At 46.1% G+C, this 23,144-nt stretch overlaps 1 protein-coding gene across 1 annotated transcript; it reads left to right on the forward strand.

Annotated features, from left to right (window-relative positions):
• Nucleotides 1–1,980: 1,980 nt before the first annotated feature.
• Nucleotides 1,981–18,270, forward strand: LOC112238914 (catenin alpha-1). The gene is made up of 4 exons (XM_042303558.1): nt 1,981–2,127; nt 15,683–15,712; nt 16,819–17,028; nt 17,499–18,270. The coding sequence occupies exons 3-4, from the start codon at nt 16,831–16,833 to the stop codon at nt 17,574–17,576; spliced, it is 276 nt and encodes a 91-aa protein (XP_042159492.1). The 5' UTR covers nt 1,981–2,127; nt 15,683–15,712; nt 16,819–16,830; the 3' UTR covers nt 17,577–18,270.
• The last annotated feature ends 4,874 nt before the right edge of the window (nt 18,271–23,144 follow it).

The following is a 23,144-nucleotide window of genomic DNA, read 5'->3' on the forward strand; positions in this document are numbered from 1 at the left end:
TTTTATATTTAGCTGTGTTTCAGAAACATGAGGACTGACTGGGAGGACTGACTGGGAGAGATGAAACCTAGTAGACATAACTAGAGACCCCCACTGTAGTCAATAGAAGTCTCTCATTAAGTCTGTAGATCTACAGAAGGAACACACTTAATACTGTTTGATTCTAGCTAGGGCCTTTGTAACTTTTACCTGAGACACCTGAACCAGGCCTTCTCAGTTCTGTCTGAAGTGGAGCTTTTCAGCTTGACATAGTGGGGTCTTTTACACGGAAATAAAACAAAAAACAAATCCCCAATTCCAGTCGGTTAGAGATCGTCTTACCAGACGACGTGGATTTGTAAATCCGCCAGGGAGCCTGTCACGCACGCACGCACGCAACACACACACACACACACACACACACACACACACACACACACACACACACACACACAGCACGTTGTTCTCCCCATCTGCTGGGACTATGCCGTGAATCTCAAGTCACACTGCTCTCCCTGCCGGTGGTACCGACACGATTACAGCCTCATCGCGCTCACACACACACACACACACACACACACACACACACACACAGGTTATGTCATAGGTTATGTCCCATATAGTACCCTGTTACCTATATACTACACTACTGTTGACCGGACCCGTAGTGCAGCCATGGCCAGTGTTCATTGTAGATGTAGTGAGTCTTCATCATACTGTGTTTCACCCCTGTAGATGTAGTGAGTCTTCATCATACTGTGTTTCACCCTGTAGATGTAGTGAGTCTTCATCATACTGTGTTTCACCCCTGTAGATGTAGTGAGTCTTCATCATACTGTGTTTCACCTGTAGATGTAGTAAGTCTTCATCATACTGTGTTTCACCCTGTAGATGTAGTGAGTCTTCATCATACTGTGTTTCACCCTGTAGATGTAGTGAGTCTTCATCATACTGTGTTCACCCCCCACAGTCTTCATCACACTGTGTTTCACCCTGTAGATGTAGTGAGTCCATCATACTGTGCTTCACCCTGTAGATGTAGTGAGTCTTCATCGTACTGTGTTTCACACCCCTGTAGATGGTGAGTCTTCATCATACTGTGTTTCACCCCTGTAGATGTAGTGAGTCTTCATCATACTGTGTTTCACCCCTGTAGATGTAGTGAGTCTTCATCATACTGTGTTTCACCCACAGATGTAGTGAGTCTCATCATACTGTGTTTCACCCCTGTAGATGTAGTAAGTCTTCATCATACTGTGTTTCACCCCTGTAGATGTAGTGAGTCTTCATCATACTGTGTTTCACCCTGTAATGTAGTAAGTCTTCATCATACTGTTTTCACCCCCCCCACACACACACACACACACACTGTGTTACTCTGGGTAACAGAGCAGTATGCTTGGGCTGGCCTGTCCAGACTTCACGGCCAGGCCATCAAAAGACAGGGCTCCCCAAGAGCACATCAGCCTTAATCAGTGTCATGCGCACACACACACACACACACACACACACACACACACACACACACACAAGTACTCACACACTCTCAGGCCCTCTCTGGGTTCTCTGGGAGATCTGAAGACTGGGCGGGTATCCATTAACTCTGTTGACAGGCAATGGCTGGTACACACCAAACCAGGAAAATATAGCCTTTTCTATTCCACCAGGCCTGACCTCCCCACCAGGCCTGACCACCAGGCCTGACTCTTCCCCCCCCACCCCCCCACCAGGCTTGCTGCTACAGTGCATCTCACACACACCACCCTGCAGCACATTAAAATGCTGCTGTGTCAGTAACTGTAATATGGTGAATTGGCATTTCCTGTGTCCTGAAAGGTCATGGAAGACTGGCTGTGGTCTGGGCGCACACACACACACACACACACACACACTCTCTCTCCAGTGTCCAGACTCTGCCCTATATCCTAGTCTCCCCATCTCTCTCTCTCCTCCAGTGTCCAGACTCTGCCTGTATGTCCTCTTTAACCCCATCCTCTCTCTCTCTCTCTCCAGTGTCCAGACTCCGCCTGTAAGCAGGACCTGTTGGCCTACCTGCAGCGTATTGCTCTGTACTGCCACCAGCTCAACATCTGTAGTAAGGTGAAAGCAGAGGTCCAGAACCTGGGGAGGAGGCTCGTGGTCTCTGGGGTAAGAACTGATGTGCTTTACATGTCTAGTGGTAAGAGCTGGGTGAGTCTCTGGGTGAGTCTCTGGGTGAGTCTCTGGGTGAGTCTCTGGGTGAGTCTCTGCTTTGCACACCTGGATTGTCAAATATTTGCACATAATTAGTTTTTTTTTTTTAAACAAGGTTTGTTTAGTTGGTGGTTGATCATTGTTGACAGCCGTTTTCAAGTCTTAACTTGGCTTGAAAATACATGACATGTCAAAACTGTAACTTGGCCACTGAGGAACATCCAATGTCATCTTGGTAAGCAACTCCAGTGTAGATGTGGCATTGTGTTTTAGGTTATTGTCCTGCTGAAGGGGAATTAATCTCCTGTGTCTGGTGGGAAGCAGACAACCAGGTTTTCCTCCAGGATTTTGAAGCTGGTTAGCTCTATACATTTGATTTGTAATGTTAAAATAAAACTCCCTAGTCCTTGCCGATGACAAGCATACCCATAACATGATGCAGCCACCACCATGCTTGAGCATATGAAGTGGTACTCAGGGATGTGTTGTGTTTGCCCCAAACTTAACACTTTCTATTTACAGTTTTACTTTTCGTGCCTTGTTGCAAACAGGATGCATGTTTTGGAATATTTTTATTCTGTACAGGCTTCCTTCTTTTCACTCTGTCATTTAGGTTGGTATTGTGGAGTAACTACAATGTTATTGATCCATCCTCAGTTGTCTCCCCATCACAGCCATTAAACTCTGTAACTGTTTTAAAGTCACCATTGACCTCATGGTAAATCCTGAGCGGTTTCCTTCCTCTCCGGCAACTGAGTTAGGAAGGATTCCTGTATCTATGTAGTGACTGGGTGTATTGATACACCATCCAAAGTGTAATTAATGACTTCACCATGCTCAAAGGGATGTTCAATGTCTGTTTTGTTTGTTAACCCATCTACCAATAGGTGCCCTTCTTTACAGGCATTGGAAAACCTCCCTGGTGGTTGAATCTGAATCTGTTTGAAATGCACTACTCAGCAGGCACCTTAAAGATAATTGTATTTGTGGGGTACAGAGTGAGTCCATGAAGCTTATTGTGAGTTGTTTACTCCTGAACTTATTTAGGCCACAACAAAGGGGTTACAATACTTATTGACTCAAGACATTTCGGCTTTTAACGTTAAATTATTTTGTAAACAGTTGTTGAAACATGATTCTTGGTCATTATATGGGGTATTGTGTGTAGACCAGTGACACAACATCTCAATTTAATCCATTTTAAATTCAGGCTGTAACACAACAAAATGTAGAGTAAGTCTTTCTGAAGGCACTGTACATGCTGTGTAGTCTAGCTTTACGTTGTTATTAACACTGTACATGCTGTGTGGTCTAGCTTTACGTTGTTATTAACACTGTACATGCTGTGTAGTCTAGCTTTACGTTGTTATTGACACTGTACATGCTGTGTGGTCTAGCTTTACGTTATTGACACTGTACATGCTGTGTAGTCTAGCTTTACATTGACACTGTACATGCTGTGTAGTCTAGCTTTACATTAACACTGTACATGCTGTGTAGTCTAGCTTTACGTTATTGACACTGTACATGCTGTGTAGTCTAGCTTTACGCTGTTATTAACACTGTACATGCTGTGTGGTCTAGCTTTACGTTGTTATTAACACTGTACATGATGTGTAGTCTAGCTTTACGTTGTTATTGACACTGTACATGCTGTGTGGTCTAGCTTTACATTGACACTGTACATGCTGTGTGGTCTAGCTTACGTTGTTATTAACACTGTACATGCTGTGTAGTCTAGCTTTACATTGACACTGTACATGCTGTGTGGTCTAGCTTTACGTTGTTATTAACACTGTACATGCTGTGTAGTCTAGCTTTACATTGTTATTAACACTACATGCTGTGTAGTCCAGCTTTACGTTGTTATTGACACTACATGCTGTGTAATCTAGCTTTACGTTGTTATTGACACTGTACATGCTGTGTGGTCTAGCTTTACATTAACACTGTACATGCTGTGTAGTCTAGCTTTACATTGTTATTAACACTACATGCTGTGTAGTCTAGCTTTACGTTGTTATTGACACTACATGCTGTGTAATCTAGCTTTACGTTGTTATTGACACTGTACATGCTGTGTAGTCTAGCTACATTGACACTGTACATGCTGTGTGGTCTAGCTGTACATTGTTAGTTACACTATACATGCTGTGTCCTGCTGTGTGGTCTAGCTGTACACTGCGTTATGAACACTATATATGCTGTGCCCTGCTGTGTGGTCTAGCTGTACACTGCGTTATGAACACTATATATGCTGTGCCCTGCTGTGTGTCTAGCTGTACACTGCGTTATGAACACTATATATGCTGTGCCCTGCTGTGTGGTCTAGCTGTACACTGCGTTATGAACACTATATATGCTGTGCCCTGCTGTGTGGTCTAGCTGTACACTGCGTTATGAACACTATATATGCTGTGCCCTGCTGTGTGGTCTAGCTGTACACTGTGTTACGAACACTATACATGCTGTGCCCTGCTTCTAGAGCCGCTGACCCCGGTACACACATACCAGTCAGCATGGGTTCAAATCCCACCCAGGGCTCTTCTGACTCACACCTGGCCTTCTCTTTCTGTTCCATCTGTTTTAGAGAACTATGTTTGAGAATCCTGCTGAATGACAAAAGAACTGGCTACCACTTGTTCTGCCTCGTTAGCCTGGGAAACGGGCAACACATTGATCTGCCTCGTTAGCCTGGGAAACGGGCAACACATTGATCTGCCTCGTTAGCTGGGAAACGGGCAACACATTGATCTGCCTCGTTAGCCCTGGGAAACGGGCAACACATTGATCTGCCTCGTTAGCCTGGGAAACGGGCAACACATTGATCTGCCTCGTTAGCCTGGGAAACGGGCAACACATTGATCTGCCTCGTTAGCCTGGGAAACGGGCAACACATTGATCTGCCTCGTTAGCCTGGGAAACGGGCAACACATGATCTGCCTCGTTAGCCTGGGAAACGGGCAACACATTGATCTGCCTCGTTAGCCTGGGAAACGGGCAACACATTGATCTGCCTCGTTAGCCTGGGAAACGGGCAACACATTGATCTGCCTCGTTAGCCTGGGAAACGGGCAACACATTGATCTGCCTCGTTAGCCTGGGAAACGGGCAACACATTGATCTGCCTCGTTAGCCTGGGAAACGGGCAACACATTGATCTGCCTCGTTAGCCTGGGAAACGGGCAACACATTGATCTGCCTCGTTAGCCTGGGAAACGGGCAACACATTGATCTGCCTCGTTAGCCTGGGAAACGGGCAACACATTGATCTGCCTCGTTAGCCTGGGAAACGGGCAACACATTGATCTGCCTCGTTAGCCTGGGAAACGGGCAACACATTGATCTGCCTCGTTAGCCTGGGAAACGGGCAACACATTGATCTGCCTCGTTAGCCTGGGAAACGGGCAACACATTGATCTGCCTCGTTAGCCTGGGAAACGGGCAACACATTGATCTGCCTCGTTAGCCTGGGAAACGGGCAACACATTGATCTGCCTCGTTAGCCTGGGGAAACGGGCAACACATTGATCTGCCTCGTTAGCCTGGGAAACGGGCAACACATTGATCTGCCTCGTTAGCCTCGGAAACGGGCAACACATTGATCTGCCTCGTTAGCCTGGGAAACGGGCAACACATTGATCTGCCTCGTTAGCCTCGAAACGGGCAACATTGATCTGCCTCGTTAGCCTCGGAAACGGGCAACACATTGATCTGCCTCGGAAACGGGCAACACATTGATCTGCCTCGGAAGCGGGCAACACATTGATCTGCCTGGGGAACGGGCAGCACATTGATCTGCCTCGTTAGCCTGGGGAAACGGGCAACACATTGATCTACAGCCCACTTCTTACATTGCTGTCATTAATTCTGCCAAATTGCTAACTACCTGTAAATTAAGTGTAAGCTGATATGTTAATTACAGAAATAGAACAAGCACGGAACAGTATAATTATCAACATATCAGATGAACTACCGTGTAAATAGTCAAAACATTTAATTTCCATCCACGTTCTGCTACCTCGCACCACTGGTGGAAAACGGTCTCCATTCTCATACTGGAGTAAATGTTAAGATACCTTAATAGAAAATGACTCAAGTAAAAGTGAAAGTCACTCAGTAAAATACCACTTCAGTAAAAGTCTAAAAGTATTTTTTTGTTTAAATATGCTTAAGTATCAAAAGTAAAATATAAATTCCTTATATTAAGCAAACCAGACGGCACAATTAAATTTTTGAAAATCAGCTGGGGTTTTTTGGGGGGTTAGGTCAGGGGCACACTCCAAGTGAGTCCGCCAGATCAGAGGCAGTAGGGATGACCAGGGGTTCTCTGTTTAATGAGTCCTCCAGATCAGAGGCAGTCCAGGGGATGTTCTCTGTTTAGTGAGTCCTCAGATCAGAGGCAGTAGGGATGACCAGGGATGTTCTCTGTTTAGTGAGTCCTCCAGATCAGAGGCAGTAGGGATGACCAGGGATGTTCTCTGTTTAGTGAGTCCTCCAGATCAGAGGCAGTAGGGATGACCAGGGGATGTTCTCTGTTTAATGAGTCCTCCAGATCAGAGGCAGTAGGGATGACCAGGGATGTTCTCTGTTTAGTTCAGAGGCAGTAGGGATGACCAGGGATGTTCTCTGTTTAGTGAGTCCTCCAGATCAGAGGCAGTAGGGATGACCAGGGATGTTCTCTGGGAGTCCACCAGATGTTCTGTTCTCTGTTTAATGAGTCCTCCAGATCAGAGGCAGTAGGGAGTGAGTGACAGAGGCACTAGGGATGACCAGGGATTTCTCTTGATAAGTGGGTGAATTGGACCATTTTCCTGTCAAAACGTAATGAGTACTTTTGGGTGTCAAGAGAGAATGTATGGAGCAAGTCTGCAAAAATATAAATACAAAGTACAGATACCCCCAAAAACTACTTAATTAGTACTTTAACGTATTTGTTCTTAAGTACTTTACACCAGTGCCTCAAAGTAACCTTGGGTTTCATCCACCTTCTGTTACCTTAAAAGAACCTTAGTGTATCAAGTTCCAAATGGCACCTATTTCATATATAGTGCACTTCTTTTGACCAGAGTCCATACTACTCAGGTCATCAAGTAGTGTGCCCCATAGGGAATAGGTGCCGTTTGCAGTCAGCGCTCTAAAGTAGACAGAAAGACTTGACTTTTGAAACTAAACTTTTAACTAAGCTAATATTTTCACTTAGATTTCCTTCCGTGAGAAAACCGTTTTACCCCTTTAGTGAGTCGTATTATAAACTAAACATTTCATCCTCCTTTCTGCTCATTTCACTTTAAAATTACTCCATTGAAGTCATCCACTGGTTCCTTTTCTCTCCCCCAAAGCAAATCCGTAATTTAATATTTCTTAGCCTCATTAAATAACTGGATTTAAACTTAATAACCCAATAAATTGCTTCCCTTTTAACTAATGATTCATGCCCTTGCCTTGTATAATTTACAGACGGTGTTTGATACAGATAATAACAGAATAAAGAAGGGAAAATGAGATAAATAACAGCTTTATAAAAGTATTTGTTGCATCACAAGTTGACACCCTAATTTTCTGAGTGCACTACGTTTGACCAAGGCTCTGGTTAAAGTAGTGTGCAATTATATGGACCCAGCCTTAATATAAATAGTCTTCCCTTCGCTGTTTCCCTTCGCTGTTTCCCTTCGCTGTTTCCCTTCGCTGTTTCCTTTCCTGTTCTCTCTTGAAAGAGACTTGTGTCCCAAAAATGCCTTTCCTTTCTCCCCAGTTGCTTAAATGGCTTAAATGGATACTTGGGGATTTTGACAATGGTATCTACTAGCATGCTAGCAGTTACCAAAGACATCTGGTCATTGCGCTAATGCTAGTTTGAAATTTCCTTCAGGCTGCACGCAGGGCATAAACATGGTATCCATGAGTTCATTTGACTCTGTGGGAAATGGATAAAGGGCTTCATTACCAAAATCCCTGAACTATCCCTTTAAGATAACATCCTGCTGAAAGATATTTACTTTTAGGAAGAGCCTTAAAACCGCTCTCCAATCCGCCATTCCAGCATCTTTGTTTCCCATTCCTCTTGTCCGTGGATCTGAAATATAGTGGTAGGGTGAGTCCCAGTTGGCACCCTGTTCCTTCATAGTACACTACTTTTGACCAGTGAACCACATAGTGAGTGTAGGGAATAGGCTACCATTTCAGACACTCCCAGTTTATTCCAACAATAGCAGTTTCTACCAAGGCCTGCCAATGTTCCAAATGGCACTATACACTTTAAAATGCATTACTTTTTACCAGGTCAAAGCTATGATCCCTGATTTGATGTCACTTGTTAAATCCATTTCCAATCAGTGTAGATTAAGTGGAGGAGACAGGTTGAAGAAGGATTTTAAGCCTTGAGACACCTGAGATAATGATTTGATTGACAAAAGAGTGAAGTACCTTTTGAACAGTGAGGTATAGTAGTAGGTGCCAGACACACCGGTTTGTGTCAAGAACCACAACGCTGCTGAGTTTTTCACGCTCCACAGTCTCCTGTGTGTATCAAGAATGGTCCACCACCAAAATGACATTCAGCCAACTTGACACAACTGTGGGAAGCATTGGAGTCTACATGGGCCAGCATCCCTGTGGAACGCTTTTCAATACCTTGTAGAGTCCATTCCCCGATGAATTGAGGCTGTTCTGAGGGTTAGCCCTGGTCCGGCTCCAGACTCATTTGGGTGAGGTTGTTAATTCACCATCTGAAATTAGAGCAACGCCTCTGTCCTTCAGTGGAACACCTGGGACCTCATGCAGGAGCGCTCACATTTTAAACAGCTTAATTGTCTTTACTTCATTCCCTACTTCTCTAAATGTATTGGAGAGAGCCAGAGGGGAGGAACATAAACATTTAGGGATTTGACAATAAGGCCCCTTATCTTCCCAGGGTCAGATGAACTTGTGGATAGCGCTTTTATGTCTCTGTGTGCAGTTTTAAAGGAAGTTGCTAACTAGCGCTAGCGCGATGACTGGAAGTCTATGGGGTATCTGATAGCATGCTTCTTGTCATTGCGCTAACACTAGTTAGCATTGGCTCACAAAACTACCTCCAACGTCCTTCATACTGGACACAGAGACATAAATGTGCTATTCGCGAGTTCATCTGACTCTGGGGAAGTAGTTAAAGTATCCCTTTAAGATCTTCTCCTCCAATGTATTTGGAGAAGGTGTTGAAAGCTATACAATTAACATTAAATTAAGGTTCACCCCTGAATGACAGGAAGGAAGTTCTTCATTTTGCATTTGTACCTGACTGTCACTGACTGTCACTGACTGTACCTGACTGTCACTGACTGTACCTGACTGTCACTGACTGTCACTGACTGTCACTGTGCCTCTACTCTTTCCGCCCCTGTTGCCCCAAGGTTTCAGGGGAACATAAAACCAAACAAAACTAAAACCATAAATGTTCGATTTTCTTTTCAGTGCATTAATTTCCTTAACTTTTCTTTGGCTTTATTTCTTTAACTTTATTTTGATTCTGATATTGACAAAATATAACCGGTGCCCAAAGTCATCCATGCTCTATTTACGTGAAACATGTAGGCAATCGCATGCATGTGACCAATAGGGACCTGACCCATCATCAACATGCTGTTTATAACAAACTCAGAACACGTGACAGCAAAGCGAATGGGGAGGACTTTGAAAAGAGAGAAACTCGAATCGGTGACATGTTTACTGGTTTCAGGAGGGAAGGGAAGTCAAGATCTGCAGAAGACGTTTGACTTAGTTGTGGAAACCTGTAGATCAATAGAAAGGAGTGTATACTGCAAGTGTTCGCGTTAGTTTATGTGTGCCAAACAGGTGCTGTGATATTATAATTTTATGACCATTTGAAACAGTGTAAGCAATACTAAACACGTTGTGGCGAAATCTGCACGGAGCCTTCACCGTGCACTGCACTTTAAGACGCATGAGCAGTCAGGAAGGAGGAAATAAAGAGCTCATTCGGCTCTTTGGGAGGAAGCTCTTGGTGGCGCGACAGTTTGATTGTGTGTGCTGTGCTGCAGAAGTTTGTTTTCAGCATGTGTAGTTTCCTGAGTATTTAACTCAATCATCGGCGTAGTTTGTTTTCGTTTGGGCCGTTATGGATCGCATGAATTAGTAGCAACATTGTTGCGAAGCTTTAACATACAAACCAACAAACCATCGGACGGTCAGACAGTACCTGCACGCCTGAAGACCACAGCTAAGATCTCTCTTGTTCTCTTTTCTCTTTGTCTCTTCCTCTATCGTTCCAGTGCTTTACCCTGCAACAGACTCTCTATTTTCCCATGCACTTCCCATTGAAGTTCATTAGAGCTGGACTATTATTGCCCTGCCGAAGTATTTGGATGGACATTTTAGTTAAAAGGGAGGTTGCTTGCAAATGTGCATTGTTATGTGAACTGTATTGAGGCTAATGACATGTGGCGAGAAGATTGTGGACATTTTTGTTGTTGTCTATGAACACCCCACATTCATACCCTCTGCACTCCTCCACTGGACGATAATACAAGTACTGCAAATCCCCTGTTGATGACTGGGTTCTTTCTTGTATGAAGTTGCTGTTCAATTGCTCTGCCATTATTAGTATTATTATTATTATTGTATGAGGTATTCTTGGTGGGGTTACCCCTGTGCTGTGATGTGGGTTTTATATGGTGTGTATTCCCTTTTCTCTACACTGGCTATCTGGTAAACAGGCTACACTCTAGGCAGTCTTTTCTGCTGATGTGTGTGGGTCTGGTAGTGGTACTCTCTCTATTCTACTCTTTTCCTTTCGGCATGGTTAATACCTGCCTGGTGCCCAAACAAAATAATTCTTTACCCCTCTAATAAATACAGCTACAGCGTGTATCAGAGGAGTCTGTTCTATCAGGGGGATGAAAACTGTTTGCATGTATTCGTGGTGCGGTTTATTTTATTATTTAGGCAAATTATTCAAAGCTTTCTTTTGTTATTTAATTTAAATTTTAGAAATGCTTGATTGCATTTCAAAAAACATGAATATCTTATAAATGCTGCGTGAGCTGAGGGCTGGGGAGCTGAGGGCTGGGGAGCTGAGGGCTGGGGAGCTGAGGGGCTGGGGAGCTGAGGGCTGGGAGCTGAGGGCTGGGGGCTGGGGAGCTGAGGGCTGGGGAGCTGAGGGCTGGGGCTGGGAGCTGAGGGCTGGGGAGCTGGGGGCTGGGGAGCTGAGGGCTGGGGGCTGGGGAGCTGAGGGCTGGGGAGCTGAGGGCTGGGGAGCTGAGGCTGGGGAGCTGAGGGGCTGAGGAGCTGAGGGCTGGGAGCTGAGGGCTGGGGAGCTGAGGGCTGGGGAGCTGAGGGCTGGGGGCTGAGGAGCTGAGGGCTGGGGGAGGGCTGGGGAGCTGAGGGCTGGGGAGCTGAGGGCTGGGGAGCTGGGGAGCTGGGGCTGGGGGCTGAGGAGCTGAGGGCTGGGGAGCTGGGAGCTGGGGAGCTGAGGGCTGGGGAGCTGAGGGGCTGGGGAGCTGAGGGCTGGGGAGGAGGAGCTGAGGGAGCTGCGGGCTGAGGGCTGGGAGCTGAGGGCTGGGGAGCTGAGGGCTGGAGAGCTGGGCTGGAGGGCTGGGAGCTGAGGGGGGGAGCTGGGGAGCTGCGGGCTGGAGGGCTGGGGAGCTGAGGGCTGGGGAGCTGCGGGCTGGGGAGCTGAGGGCTGGGGAGCTGGAGGGCTGGAGAGCTGCGGGCTGGAGAGCTGCGGGCTGAGGGCTGGAGAGCTGCGGGCTGGGGAGCTGCGGGCTGGAGGGCTGGGAGCTGAGGGGCTGCGGGCTGGAGGGCTGGGGAGCTGAGGTCTGGGGAGCTGAGGGCTGGGAGCTGAGGGCTGGGGGCTGAGGGCTGGGGAGCTGAGGGCTGGGGAGCTGAGGGCTGGGGAGCTGAGGGCTGGGGAGCTGAGGGCTGGGGAGCTGAGGGCTGGGGAGCTGAGGGCTGGGGAGCTGAGGGCTGGGGAGCTGAGGGCTGGGGAGCTGAGGGCTGGGGAGCTGAGGGCTGTGTGACAAACAGGTGCTGCTAGATTACAATATCATTCTTCTGCCTGTTTGGAACACTAAATAAGTAATCTGTCTGTTCTAACAAAAATAAATTGTGAAGCCTTTTATTTGATTTAACTAGGCAAGTCCTTTAAGAACACCTTTTATTTACGGCCTTACGGGGGAACAGTGGGTTTAACCACCTTGTTCAAGGGGCAGAACGGCAGATTTTTCTTTTACCTTCTCAGCTCAAGGATTCGATCTTGCAACCTTTTTCAGGATACTGGCCCGAAGCTCTCATCGCTAGACCACCTGCCACCCCTTATTACAGCATAGCAGAGATTAAAAACAGACCAATCTGTGAAATTATTTAGTCCGTCACGTTGCATGAAGCTTGGTGCTCACAGAATCAGTAGGCTATTAAACAAAGGCAACCGAAGCAAGATCGGTCTTTTTTCAGTAGAGATATATATGGATGATTTATAAAGCCAGGCACATTTAACAGTTAGGTTATTGATTATAGACCCAATTAACTTGGTTTCCTCTATCCACAATTAGGCCAGGGCTGTTTCCTCGTCTCTTCTGCTGCCTCCTCCACGTTGTTCTCTATCTCAATATGCTGGTTTATTTAGTAATTATAGGAAAGAAAGCAGCAATTCAACGGTGCACTGAAGATTGTTTCAGAACCAGGGACAGCGACTGTTTCCAACGTGGGAGAAGTGCTTGGTTATATACATACAAGACTTTCTCCATGATATAACCAATATACAATTTCAGTGTCACATTCTTTAAAGTGATGGACTGTGTCATCCCTGTGGCCTCCGCAATGGTTTAGTCCACTGAGACAGGCGTGAATCAGACAGGTGCCCTGACATTTTTTTTTTTTCTAGTGATTGCTCAACTGAAAAAATCTTGGGCGACCAAACAATCAACCAGTCGACTAAATGGGGTCAGCCCTAGGTCTTATGTAGCAAAATTGGAATGTTGTTTTTTTTTTTGTACATTGTATAAAAGTAGAGAGAGAGAGAGAGAAATGGTTTATCATACATTGCAGTTGAGGAACAATGAGAAGGTAATTATACTTTAAAAGTCGATAAACTTGTAACCCCACATTTTGAGAAAATGGCCCTTGAATGTTTTGGTACAGCTACTGGAGAGCTCTTCCTTGTCGACGCCCATTCAGCATCGTTCACAGCCTCCTAATCCTTAGCCCCACCCACCTCATTAAGGATTCACATGTGAGGCCATGTGCTAAACAGAGTGAGGTAGTGTAGTAAACAACCAAAGATTTCGAGACTAAAGGTGGTGAAAATAGTAGCAAAAAGTAGTTTATCTAGTCCTTGGCCTATATCATAATCTGACTTTGGTGCAGGTCATGTTGTTCTTCACAATGCAAAGTGTATTTGTCAGGTGAACAGGATACAGATGGTGTAAACAGTGAAATGAAATGGTTACTCTCATAGTAGCAATATAAAAAAATTGTGTCCAGATGAAAATATTGTATTCATATTATATAACTATTAGATGATTCTTACCCAGACACAGTTGTTTAAATTGATGGGTCATGTGAAAGAAATGCTATAATCACCTCCCAGCCACATCAAGCTAGGTGGATGAGTCACTACTGTCTAGACATGTTCATTAAATACAATAGTTGGCTGTAATCACCTCCCAGCCACATCTAGCTAAGTGGATGGGTCATGTAATCATCTGGCAAAGTGGAGTCTTTTGTTTAGACATGTAGCTAGCTAGCTAAACAATGATTGTCATAGCTAGCCACCATACATGAATCTGCAGGTAGGTTCAATGTTAGCTAGCTAGCTAGCTAACATTAGGTTGTAACTAGCAATGCAAAATTGCTGTCTGATATACAACGAATATTACTACGCAGATCATACGCGTAACGTTAGCTAGCGAGCTAGCAGGCTGACGTTCCCTAGCAACCTAACAGTAAGCCTTAACTTGCAGTGAAAATGACTTTGTGATGAAATTAGAAATGTATAATGTCTGAAAAAGTAGCTAGCCTCTTTCCCGGTGAACATGGATGAACGCTTCACTGGAACCATTTAACTCCGTTCTGTTTTGTAGATACAGTTGGTTTGGCCCACTTTGTGTCAAGTCACTCCGGTTCACACTGACCGTAGTAGTCCGTCACAACCTTTTCCCACTGATCTTTGTCTTTGGCGCCTGATTTATAATAACAAGGCAGCAATGTTGTTGAGAGCAGTTATTCAGGTATACCCTGTGGTCAATCTGCTGCATGTTATTCAGTTATACCCTGTGGTCAATCTGCTGCATGTTATTCTGTTCACCACATGGTCAATCTGCTGCATGTTATTCAGTATACCCTGTGGTCAATCTGCTGCATGTTATTCAGTTATACCCTGTGGTCAATCTGCTGCATGTTATTCAGGTATACCCTGTGGTCAATCTGCTGCATGTTATTCAGGTATACCCTGTGGTCAATCTGCTGCATGTTATTCAGTTATACCCTGTTCACCACATGGTCAATCTGCTGCATGTTATTCAGTTATATTCAGTTCACCCTGTGGTCAATCTGCTGCATGTTATTCAGTTATACCCTGTGGTCAATCTGCTGCATGTTATTCAGTTATACCCTGTAGTCAATCTGCTGCATGTTATTCAGTTATACCCTGTGGTCAATCTGCTGCATGTTATTCAGTTATACCCTGTGGTCAATCTGCTGTTATTCAGGTATACCCTGTGGTCAATCTGCTGCATGTTATTCAGTTATACCCTGTGGTCAATCTGCTGCATGTTATTCAGTTATACCCTGTGGTCAATCTGCTGCATGTTATTCAGTTATACCCTGTGGTCAATCTGCTGCATGTTATTCAGTTATACCCTGTGGTCAATCTGCTGCATGTTATTCAGTTATACCCTGTGGTCAATCTGCTGCATGTTATTCAGTTATACCCTGTGGTCAATCTGCTGCATGTTATTCAGGTATACCCTGTGGTCAATCTGCTGCATGTTATTCAGTTATACCCTGTTCACCACATGGTCAATCTGCTGCATGTTATTCAGGTATACCCTGTTCACCACATGGTCAATCTGCTGCATGGTATACCCTGTTCACCACATGGTCAATCTGCTGCATGTTATTCAGGTATACCTGTGGTCAATCTGCTGCATGTTATTCAGGTATACCCTGTGGTCAATCTGCTGCATGTTATTCAGTTATACCCTGTTCACCACATGGTCAATCTGCTGCATGGTATACCCTGTTCACCCACATGGTCAATCTGCTGCATGGTATACCCTGTTCACCACATGGTCAATCTGCTGCATGGTATACCCTGTTCACCACATGGTCAATCTGCTGCATGGTATACCCTGTTCACCACATGGTCAATCTGCTGGATGTACAACAGTCACCCGGCTGTGGCCTTGTCCTGCTCTGAAGCCTTTACCCCCCGAGGCTCCATCATGTTGCACTTGACTTCTACAGTTCCAACTATTAACGTTCAAGTTCCCTCTCTCCCTTTTCCCTTTTACAGGAGGTTTCCCAAGCATTCCTAGAGAGCCAGGTATTCCCCACCTTCAGATACAGTACAGTAACACTCAGGCTGCAGCCCAAACACCAACCTATGCCCTATTATAGTTGTGCTACTTTTGACCCAGAGCTTTAGAGACCCTTTTTTTTTTTTACCTTTGTGCCCGAGTCAACAGTAGTGCACGATATAGAGAATTTGGGACGTAGCCTGAGACATTGGCTAAAGCCAGACACATAGGATCATATGAACTCCGTGTCCCTCTGATCAGTGAGGGTGGTGGTGGGAAACATACAGGTGGAAATACAGGTTGTCTCTAACTGCTGATCTGGGGTCAGATAGAATGTGCTCCCAAATGGCACCCTAATGCCGATAATAATGCATTACTTTGACCAAGGGCCCTTGGGGTCATTTTGGGATGTATCTATATGGTTATACTGTATAATATTCCCAAAGGTTAAGTAAGTTATCTGATCCTAGAGCTGTGGTTAAGAGGACAACTTCTACCTCAAGCACTGGCTAACCTTGTCTCCTCTCTATCTCCTCCTCCCCCTACCTCTCCCCTCGTCCCCTCCCCTACCTCTCCCTCGTCCCCTCCCCTACCTCCCCTCGTCCCCTCCCCTACCTCCCTCGTCCCCTCCCCTACCTCTCCTCGTCCCTCCCCCTACCTCTCCCCTCGTCCCTCCCCCCTACCTCTCCCTCGTCCCCTCCCCCTACCTCTCCCCTCGTCCCTCCCCCTACCTCTCCCCTCCCCCTACCTCTCCCCTCCCCCTACCTCTCCCCTCCCCCTACCTCTCCCCTCGTCCCCTCCCCCTACCTCTCCCTCGTCCCCCCCCTACCTCTCCCCTCGTCTCCCCCTACGTCTCCTCGTGGTCCCCCTACGTCTCCTCGTCGTCCCCCTACGTCTCCCTCGTCGTCCCCCCTACCTCTCCCTCGTCCCCCTACCTCTCCTCGTCCCCCCCTACCCCCTCCCCCCTCCCTCCCCTCCTCCCCTCCCCCTACCTCCCCTCCCCCTACCTCTCCCTCGTCCCCTCCCCTACCTCTCCCCTCGTCTCCCCCCTACCTCTCCCCTCGTCTCCCCCTACCTCTCCCCTCGTCCCCCCTACCTCTCCCCTCGTCCCCCTACCTCCTCTCCCCTCCAGGTGGACAGTGCCATGTCTCTGATCCAGGCAGCTAAGAACCTGATGAATACGGTGGTGTCCACGGTCAAGGCGAGCTACGTGGCCTCCACTAAGTACCAGAAGTCCATGGCCATGCAGTCCCTCAACATGCCTGCTATCTCCTGGAAGATGAAGGCCCCAGAGAAGAAACCCTGGTCAAGAGAGAAACAGGAAGATGGATCCAACAACAAGGTAATGTCAATCATGTTGTTTAAAGCTGTTGTCATCTCAAAGGGAACGGCTCCACTAGAGGTGAGAGGTGAAATTCTTGGACCGGTGCCAGATGGACGAAACGAAAGCATTTGCCAAGAATGTTTTCATTAATGAGTCGTTGTTTGAAGTATCGTCTTTGTATAATCTCAAACGGACGTGGTAGTTTCCCCACTAACGATTCCAGCTTTAATCACTTGTATAATCCTCTTGTCGGTGTCCATCGACAGATTTACATAGTCCTGGACTTAAAAAGCTCAATGTGGAGTGTCATTCCAGGACTCAGGCTTCATCTGTTTCTGGGAAACCAGCCTTTATGTTTCTCATATAAACTACCAGTCGTTTTTTTTTTATTGATGGCCTGTAAGGAGATTTAATGACGCAAGACACATTTCTATGAAAACAGACATTTTTAAAATACAATCTTCTCTTCTCCTTTTTTTTTTTTTTAGGTCAAGAGGTCATCCCAAAAGAAGCACATCAACCCTGTCCAGGCCCTCAGCGAGTTCAAAGCCATGGATAGCATCTAGAGATGGAGCAGTCCGTTGGTCAGAGGGTGGTGAGAGGAGGTGGAGCTACAGGGTTGGGGATAGCGAGCCAGTTGGATGTTTTTTTTTGTCTTGTCACAAAAATAGAAAGAGTGAGAAAATAAGATTAAGAATTGTTTAGAAACCATTCCTCCTTTCCTTTCCCTGGTCTACCCGTCTGGTTTGACCTGATGTCTCTCTATACAGACTCACTAAGGTGGACCACTGAGCTCTCTCTCCTCTAACAACCTTATTTTTTCAATCAAACGACTGCATCCTGATTGCTCTGTTTCTATCCTACCGTATGACGTCTCTGGTGGGAGAACAAAGCAAAAGGACCTTTTTCCCCATATACCTTGTTTTGATTTATTCCAATGTTGGTATGAGAAGGATGGTTTCCATTGATACTGTAAGATTTCATTCTGACAACGAATCATTTTTTGACCCCTGACCCTCTACCCCTAACCTGTGATGTGAGATGCCCTGTGTATTTTATAGAAATTGTGTGACCAGTGGGCGGGTATTGGAGGGTATTCCACTGTGTGCCATATATAATAGTGTTGATCAGATGGGTCTTTCCACTCTGAACCGTCTCTATTGTCTCATTACTCTGGTGAAGCTTTGGTTTACGTTTTTTTTTAAAACAAGTTGATTTTCCATCTCGATGTGTTCTGTCTAATAAAAGTTTGATATTTTAGTGTCGTATCACTTCATACTTATTATACACTGGGTGGTTTCAACCCTGAATGCTGATTGGCTGAAAGCTGTTTGTATATCAGACCGTATACCACAGTTATGAAAAATACATGTATTTTTACTGCTCTAATTGGTAACCAGTTTATAATATCAATAAGACACCTCGGGGGTTTGTGGTATACGGCCAATGTACCACGGCTAAGGGCTGTATCCAGGCACTCTGCGTTGTGTCGTACTTAAGAACAGTATATTGACCATAGACCACACCCCGGTCTGATTGCTATTGTAACCCTGAATAGTCATTATTGAGTGTTTTAAGTTCAGTAAATCTGTTTCTGTTGTCCTCTTTGACATTTAGAACTGTAAATGTTTTAGTTAATAAAAAATTATTCTGTGATTTAAAAACACAAATCGGGACAAGTTCTTCCAGTTTTAAAGTATTTTGTAAGGCGTTCCAAGACGATAGAGCAGAGTAAATAAAAGCCCTTTTACCAAATTCAGTTCGGACATTTGGAACAGTTAGCAGGATAAAGAGTAGTTTTAAATAGTGTGGATGAGGTGTTGTTTTTCCCTGTCGTTACCCCCCAGGTTTAAAGAGTAGTCTGGATGAGGTGTTTTCCCTGTCGTTACCCCCCAGGTTTTAAAGAGTAGTCTGGATGAGGTGTTTTCCCTGTCGTTACCCCCAGGTTTTAAAGAGTAGTCTGGATGAGGTGTTTTCCCTGTCGCTACCCCCCAGGTTTTAAAGAGTAGTCTGGATGAGGTGTTTTCCCTGTCGTTACCCCCCAGGTTTTAAAGAGTAGTCTGGATGAGGTGTTTTCCCTGTCGTTACCCCCAGGTTTTAAAGAGTAGTCTGGATGAGGTGTTTTCCTGTCGTTACCCCCAGGTTTTAAAGAGTAGTCTGGATGAGGTGTTTTCCTGTCGTTACCCCCCAGGTTTTAAAGAGTAGTCTGGATGAGGTGTTTTCCCTGTCGTTACCCCCAGGTTTTAAAGAGTAGTCTGGATGAGGTGTTTTCCCTGTCGTTACCCCCAGGTTTTAAAGAGTAGTCTGGATGAGGTGTTTTCCCTGTCGTTACCCCCCAGGTTTTAAAGAGTAGTCTGGATGAGGTGTTTTCCTGTCGTTACCCCCAGGTTTTAAAGAGTAGTCTGGATGAGGTGTTTTCCTGTCGTTACCCCCAGGTTTTAAAGAGTAGTCTGGATGAGGTGTTTTCCCTGTCGTTACCCCCAGGTTTTAAAGAGTAGTCTGGATGAGGTGTTTTCCTGTCGTTACCCCCAGGTTTTAAAGAGTAGTCTGGATGAGGTGTTTTCCCTGTCGTTACCCCCAGGTTTTAAAGAGTAGTCTGGATAAGGTGTTTTCCCTGTCGTTACCCCCAGGTTTTAAAGAGTAGTCTGGATGAGGTGTTTTCCCTGTCGTTACCCCCCAGGTTTTAAAGAGTAGTCTGGATGAGGTGTTTTCCTGTCGTTACCCCCAGGTTTTAAAGAGTAGTCTGGATGAGGTGTTTTCCCTGTCGCTACCCCCAGGTTTTAAAGAGTAGTCTGGATGAGGTGTTTTCCCTGTCGTTACCCCCCCAGGTTTTAAATAGTAGTCTGGATGAGGTGTTTTCCCTGTCGTTACCCCCAGGTTTTAAAGAGTAGTCTGGATGAGGTGTTTTCCCTGTCGTTACCCCCCAGGTTTTAAAGAGTAGTCTGGATGAGGTGTTTTCCTGTCGTTACCCCCCAGGTTTTAAAGAGTAGTCTGGATGAGGTGTTTTCCCTGTCGTTACCCCCAGGTTTTAAAGAGTAGTCTGGATGAGGTGTTTTCCCTGTCGTTACCCCCAGGTTTTAAAGAGTAGTCTGGATGAGGTGTTTTCCCTGTCGTTACCCCCAGGTTTTAAAGAGTAGTCTGGATAAGGTGTTTTCCCTGTCGTTACCCCCCAGGTTTTAAAGAGTAGTCTGGATGAGGTGTTTTCCCTGTCGTTACCCCCAGGTTTTAAAGGGTAGTCTGGATGAGGTGTTTTCTGTCGTTACCCCCAGGTTTTAAAGAGTAGTCTGGATGAGGTGTTCAGTGCTCACTGTATGCAGCAAGCCAAAGCTAACAGAACAATCATTCTCTCCCAGCCTTCTGGTTCAATACATAACACAAGGGGACTTCACACACAGGTCAATAAAAACCAATGAGCTGACACACCCTGCTCAGTCAGTGAGGTTATACAGGGGTCTGGTGAATAGACCAGGCTGTAGAGGGTCTGGTGAATCTGTGTGAATAGACCAGGCTGTAGAGGGGTCTGGTGAATAGACCAGGCTGTAGAGGGGGTCTGGTGAATAGACCTGTAGGCTGTAGACCAGGGGGGGTCTGGTGAATAGACCAGGCTGTAGAGGGGGTCTGGTGAATAGACCAGGCTGTAGAGGGGGGTCTGGTGAATAGACCAGGCTGTAGAGGGGGTCTGGTGAATAGACCAGGCTGTAGAGGGGTCTGGTGAATAGACCAGGCTGTAGAGGGTCTGGTGAATAGACCAGGCTGTAGAGGGGGTCTGGTGAATAGACCAGGCTGTAGAGGGGGTCTGGTGAATAGACCAGGCTGTAGGCTGGTGAATAGACTAGGCTGTAGAGGGGTCTGGTGAATAGACCAGGCTGTAGGGGGTCTGGTGAATAGACTAGGCTGTAGAGGGGGTCTGGTGAATAGACTAGGCTGTAGACTAGGGGGGGGGTCTGGTGAATAGACTAGGCTGTAGAGGGGTCTGGTGAATAGACCAGGCTGTAGAGGGGTCTGGTGAATAGACCAGGCTGTAGAGGGGGTCTGGTGAATAGAATAACTTTGTTCACCAGGGCATCCGGGCTCCATTGACTGTCAATGAGATACATCCTAAATGCCACCCTTGACCCTTCCCTATACCACTACTATTGACCCTATTCCCTATATAGTGCACTACTACCCTCTTCCTATTGACCTACTATTCTTCCCTATATAGTGCACTACTATAGACCCTCTTCCCTATATAGTGCACTACTATAGACCCTCTTCCCTATACTAGTCTTCCCTATAGTGCACTACTATAGACCCTCTTCCCTATTCCCTATATAGTGCACTACTATAGACCCTCTTCCCTATATAGTGCACTACTATAGACCCTCTTCCCTATATAGTGCACTACTATAGACCCTATTCCCTATATAGTGCACTACAATAGACCCCCTATTCCTATATAGTGCACTACTTATAGACCAGAGCCCTATTCCCTATATAGTGCACTACTATAGACCCTCTTCCCTATATAGTGCACTACTATAGACCCTATTCCCTATATAGTGCACTATTATAGACCCCCTATTCCCTATATAGTGCACTACTATAGACCCTCTTCCCTATATAGTGCACTACTATAGACCCTCTTCCCTATACAGTGCACTACTATAGAATGACTAGATAGCCCTATTCCCTATACAGTGCACTACTATAGACCCTCTTCCCTATACAGTGCACTACTATAGACCCTCTTCCCTATACAGTGGTACTACTATAGACCCTCTTCCCTATATAGTGGTACTACTATAGACCCTCTTCCCTATATAGTGGTACTACTATAGACCCTCTTCCCTATACAGTGGTACTACTATAGACCCTCTTCCCTACATAGTGGCACTACTATAGACCCTCTTCCCTATACAGTGGTACTACTATAGACCCTCTTCCCTATATAGTGGTACTACTATAGACCCTCTTCCCTATACAGTGCACTACTATAGACCCTCTTCCCTTTACAGTGCACTACTATAGACCCTATTCCCTATATAGTGGTACTACTATAGACCCTATTCCCTATACAGTGCACTACTATAGACCCCTACATAGTGGCACTACTCTTCCCTATACAGTGCACTACTATAGACCCCCTCTTCCCTTTACAGTGCACTACTATAGACCCTATTCCCTATATAGTGCACTACTATAGACCCTCTTCCCTATACAGTGCACTACTATAGACCCTCTTCCCTATACAGTGCACTACTATAGACCCTCTTCCCTATACAGTGCACTACTATAGACCCTCTTCCCTATACAGTGCACTACTATAGACCCTCTTCCCTATATAGTGCACTACTATAGACCCTATTCCCAGTGCATACAGTGCCCTATACTACTACTATAGACCCTCTTCCCTATACAGTGCACTACTATAGACCCTCTTCCCTATACAGTGCACTACTATAGACCCTCTTCCCTTTACAGTGCACTACTATAGACCCTCTTCCCTATACAGTGCACTACTATAGACCCTCTTCCCTATACAGTGCACTACTATAGACCCTTCTTCCCTCTTCCCTATATAGTGGACCCTCTTCCCTACTATAGACCCTCTTCCTATACAGTGGTACTACTATAGACCCTCTTCCCTATACAGTGCACTACTATAGACCTCTTCCCTATATAGTGCACTACGTCTGAGCAGAACTTTATAGGGTTGCCGTTTGGGCCACTGCCCAGGGGCTAAGCAGCTAGATAGTCTGATCAATAATCCTCCTCCTAGCTCTGCTGCTGAGGGGGTGGGAGGGAGGAGGGAGGAGAGGGGGTGGGTGGTAGAGGGGGAGGGGGTGGGTGGTAGAGGGGAGGAGGTGGGTGGTAGAGGGGGAGAGAGGTGGAGGAGGGAGTAGAGGAGGTGGGTGGTAGAGGGGGAGAGAGGTGGAGGAGGGAGTAGAGGTGGTGGGTGGTAGAGGGGGAGAGGGAGGTGGAGGAGGGGTGGTAGAGGAGGTGGGTGGTAGAGGGGGAGAGAGGTGCAGGAGGGAGTAGAGGAGGTGGGTGGTAGAGGGGAGAGAGGTGGAGGAGGGAGTAGAGGAGGTGGGTGGTAGAGGAGGAGAGGGGTGGTGGAGGAGGGGAAGAGAGAACTAGTGAGAAGCTTTTTC

This window comes from Oncorhynchus tshawytscha, linkage group LG21 (assembly GCF_018296145.1).
Source record: "Oncorhynchus tshawytscha isolate Ot180627B linkage group LG21, Otsh_v2.0, whole genome shotgun sequence".
NCBI lineage: Eukaryota > Metazoa > Chordata > Actinopteri > Salmoniformes > Salmonidae > Oncorhynchus > Oncorhynchus tshawytscha.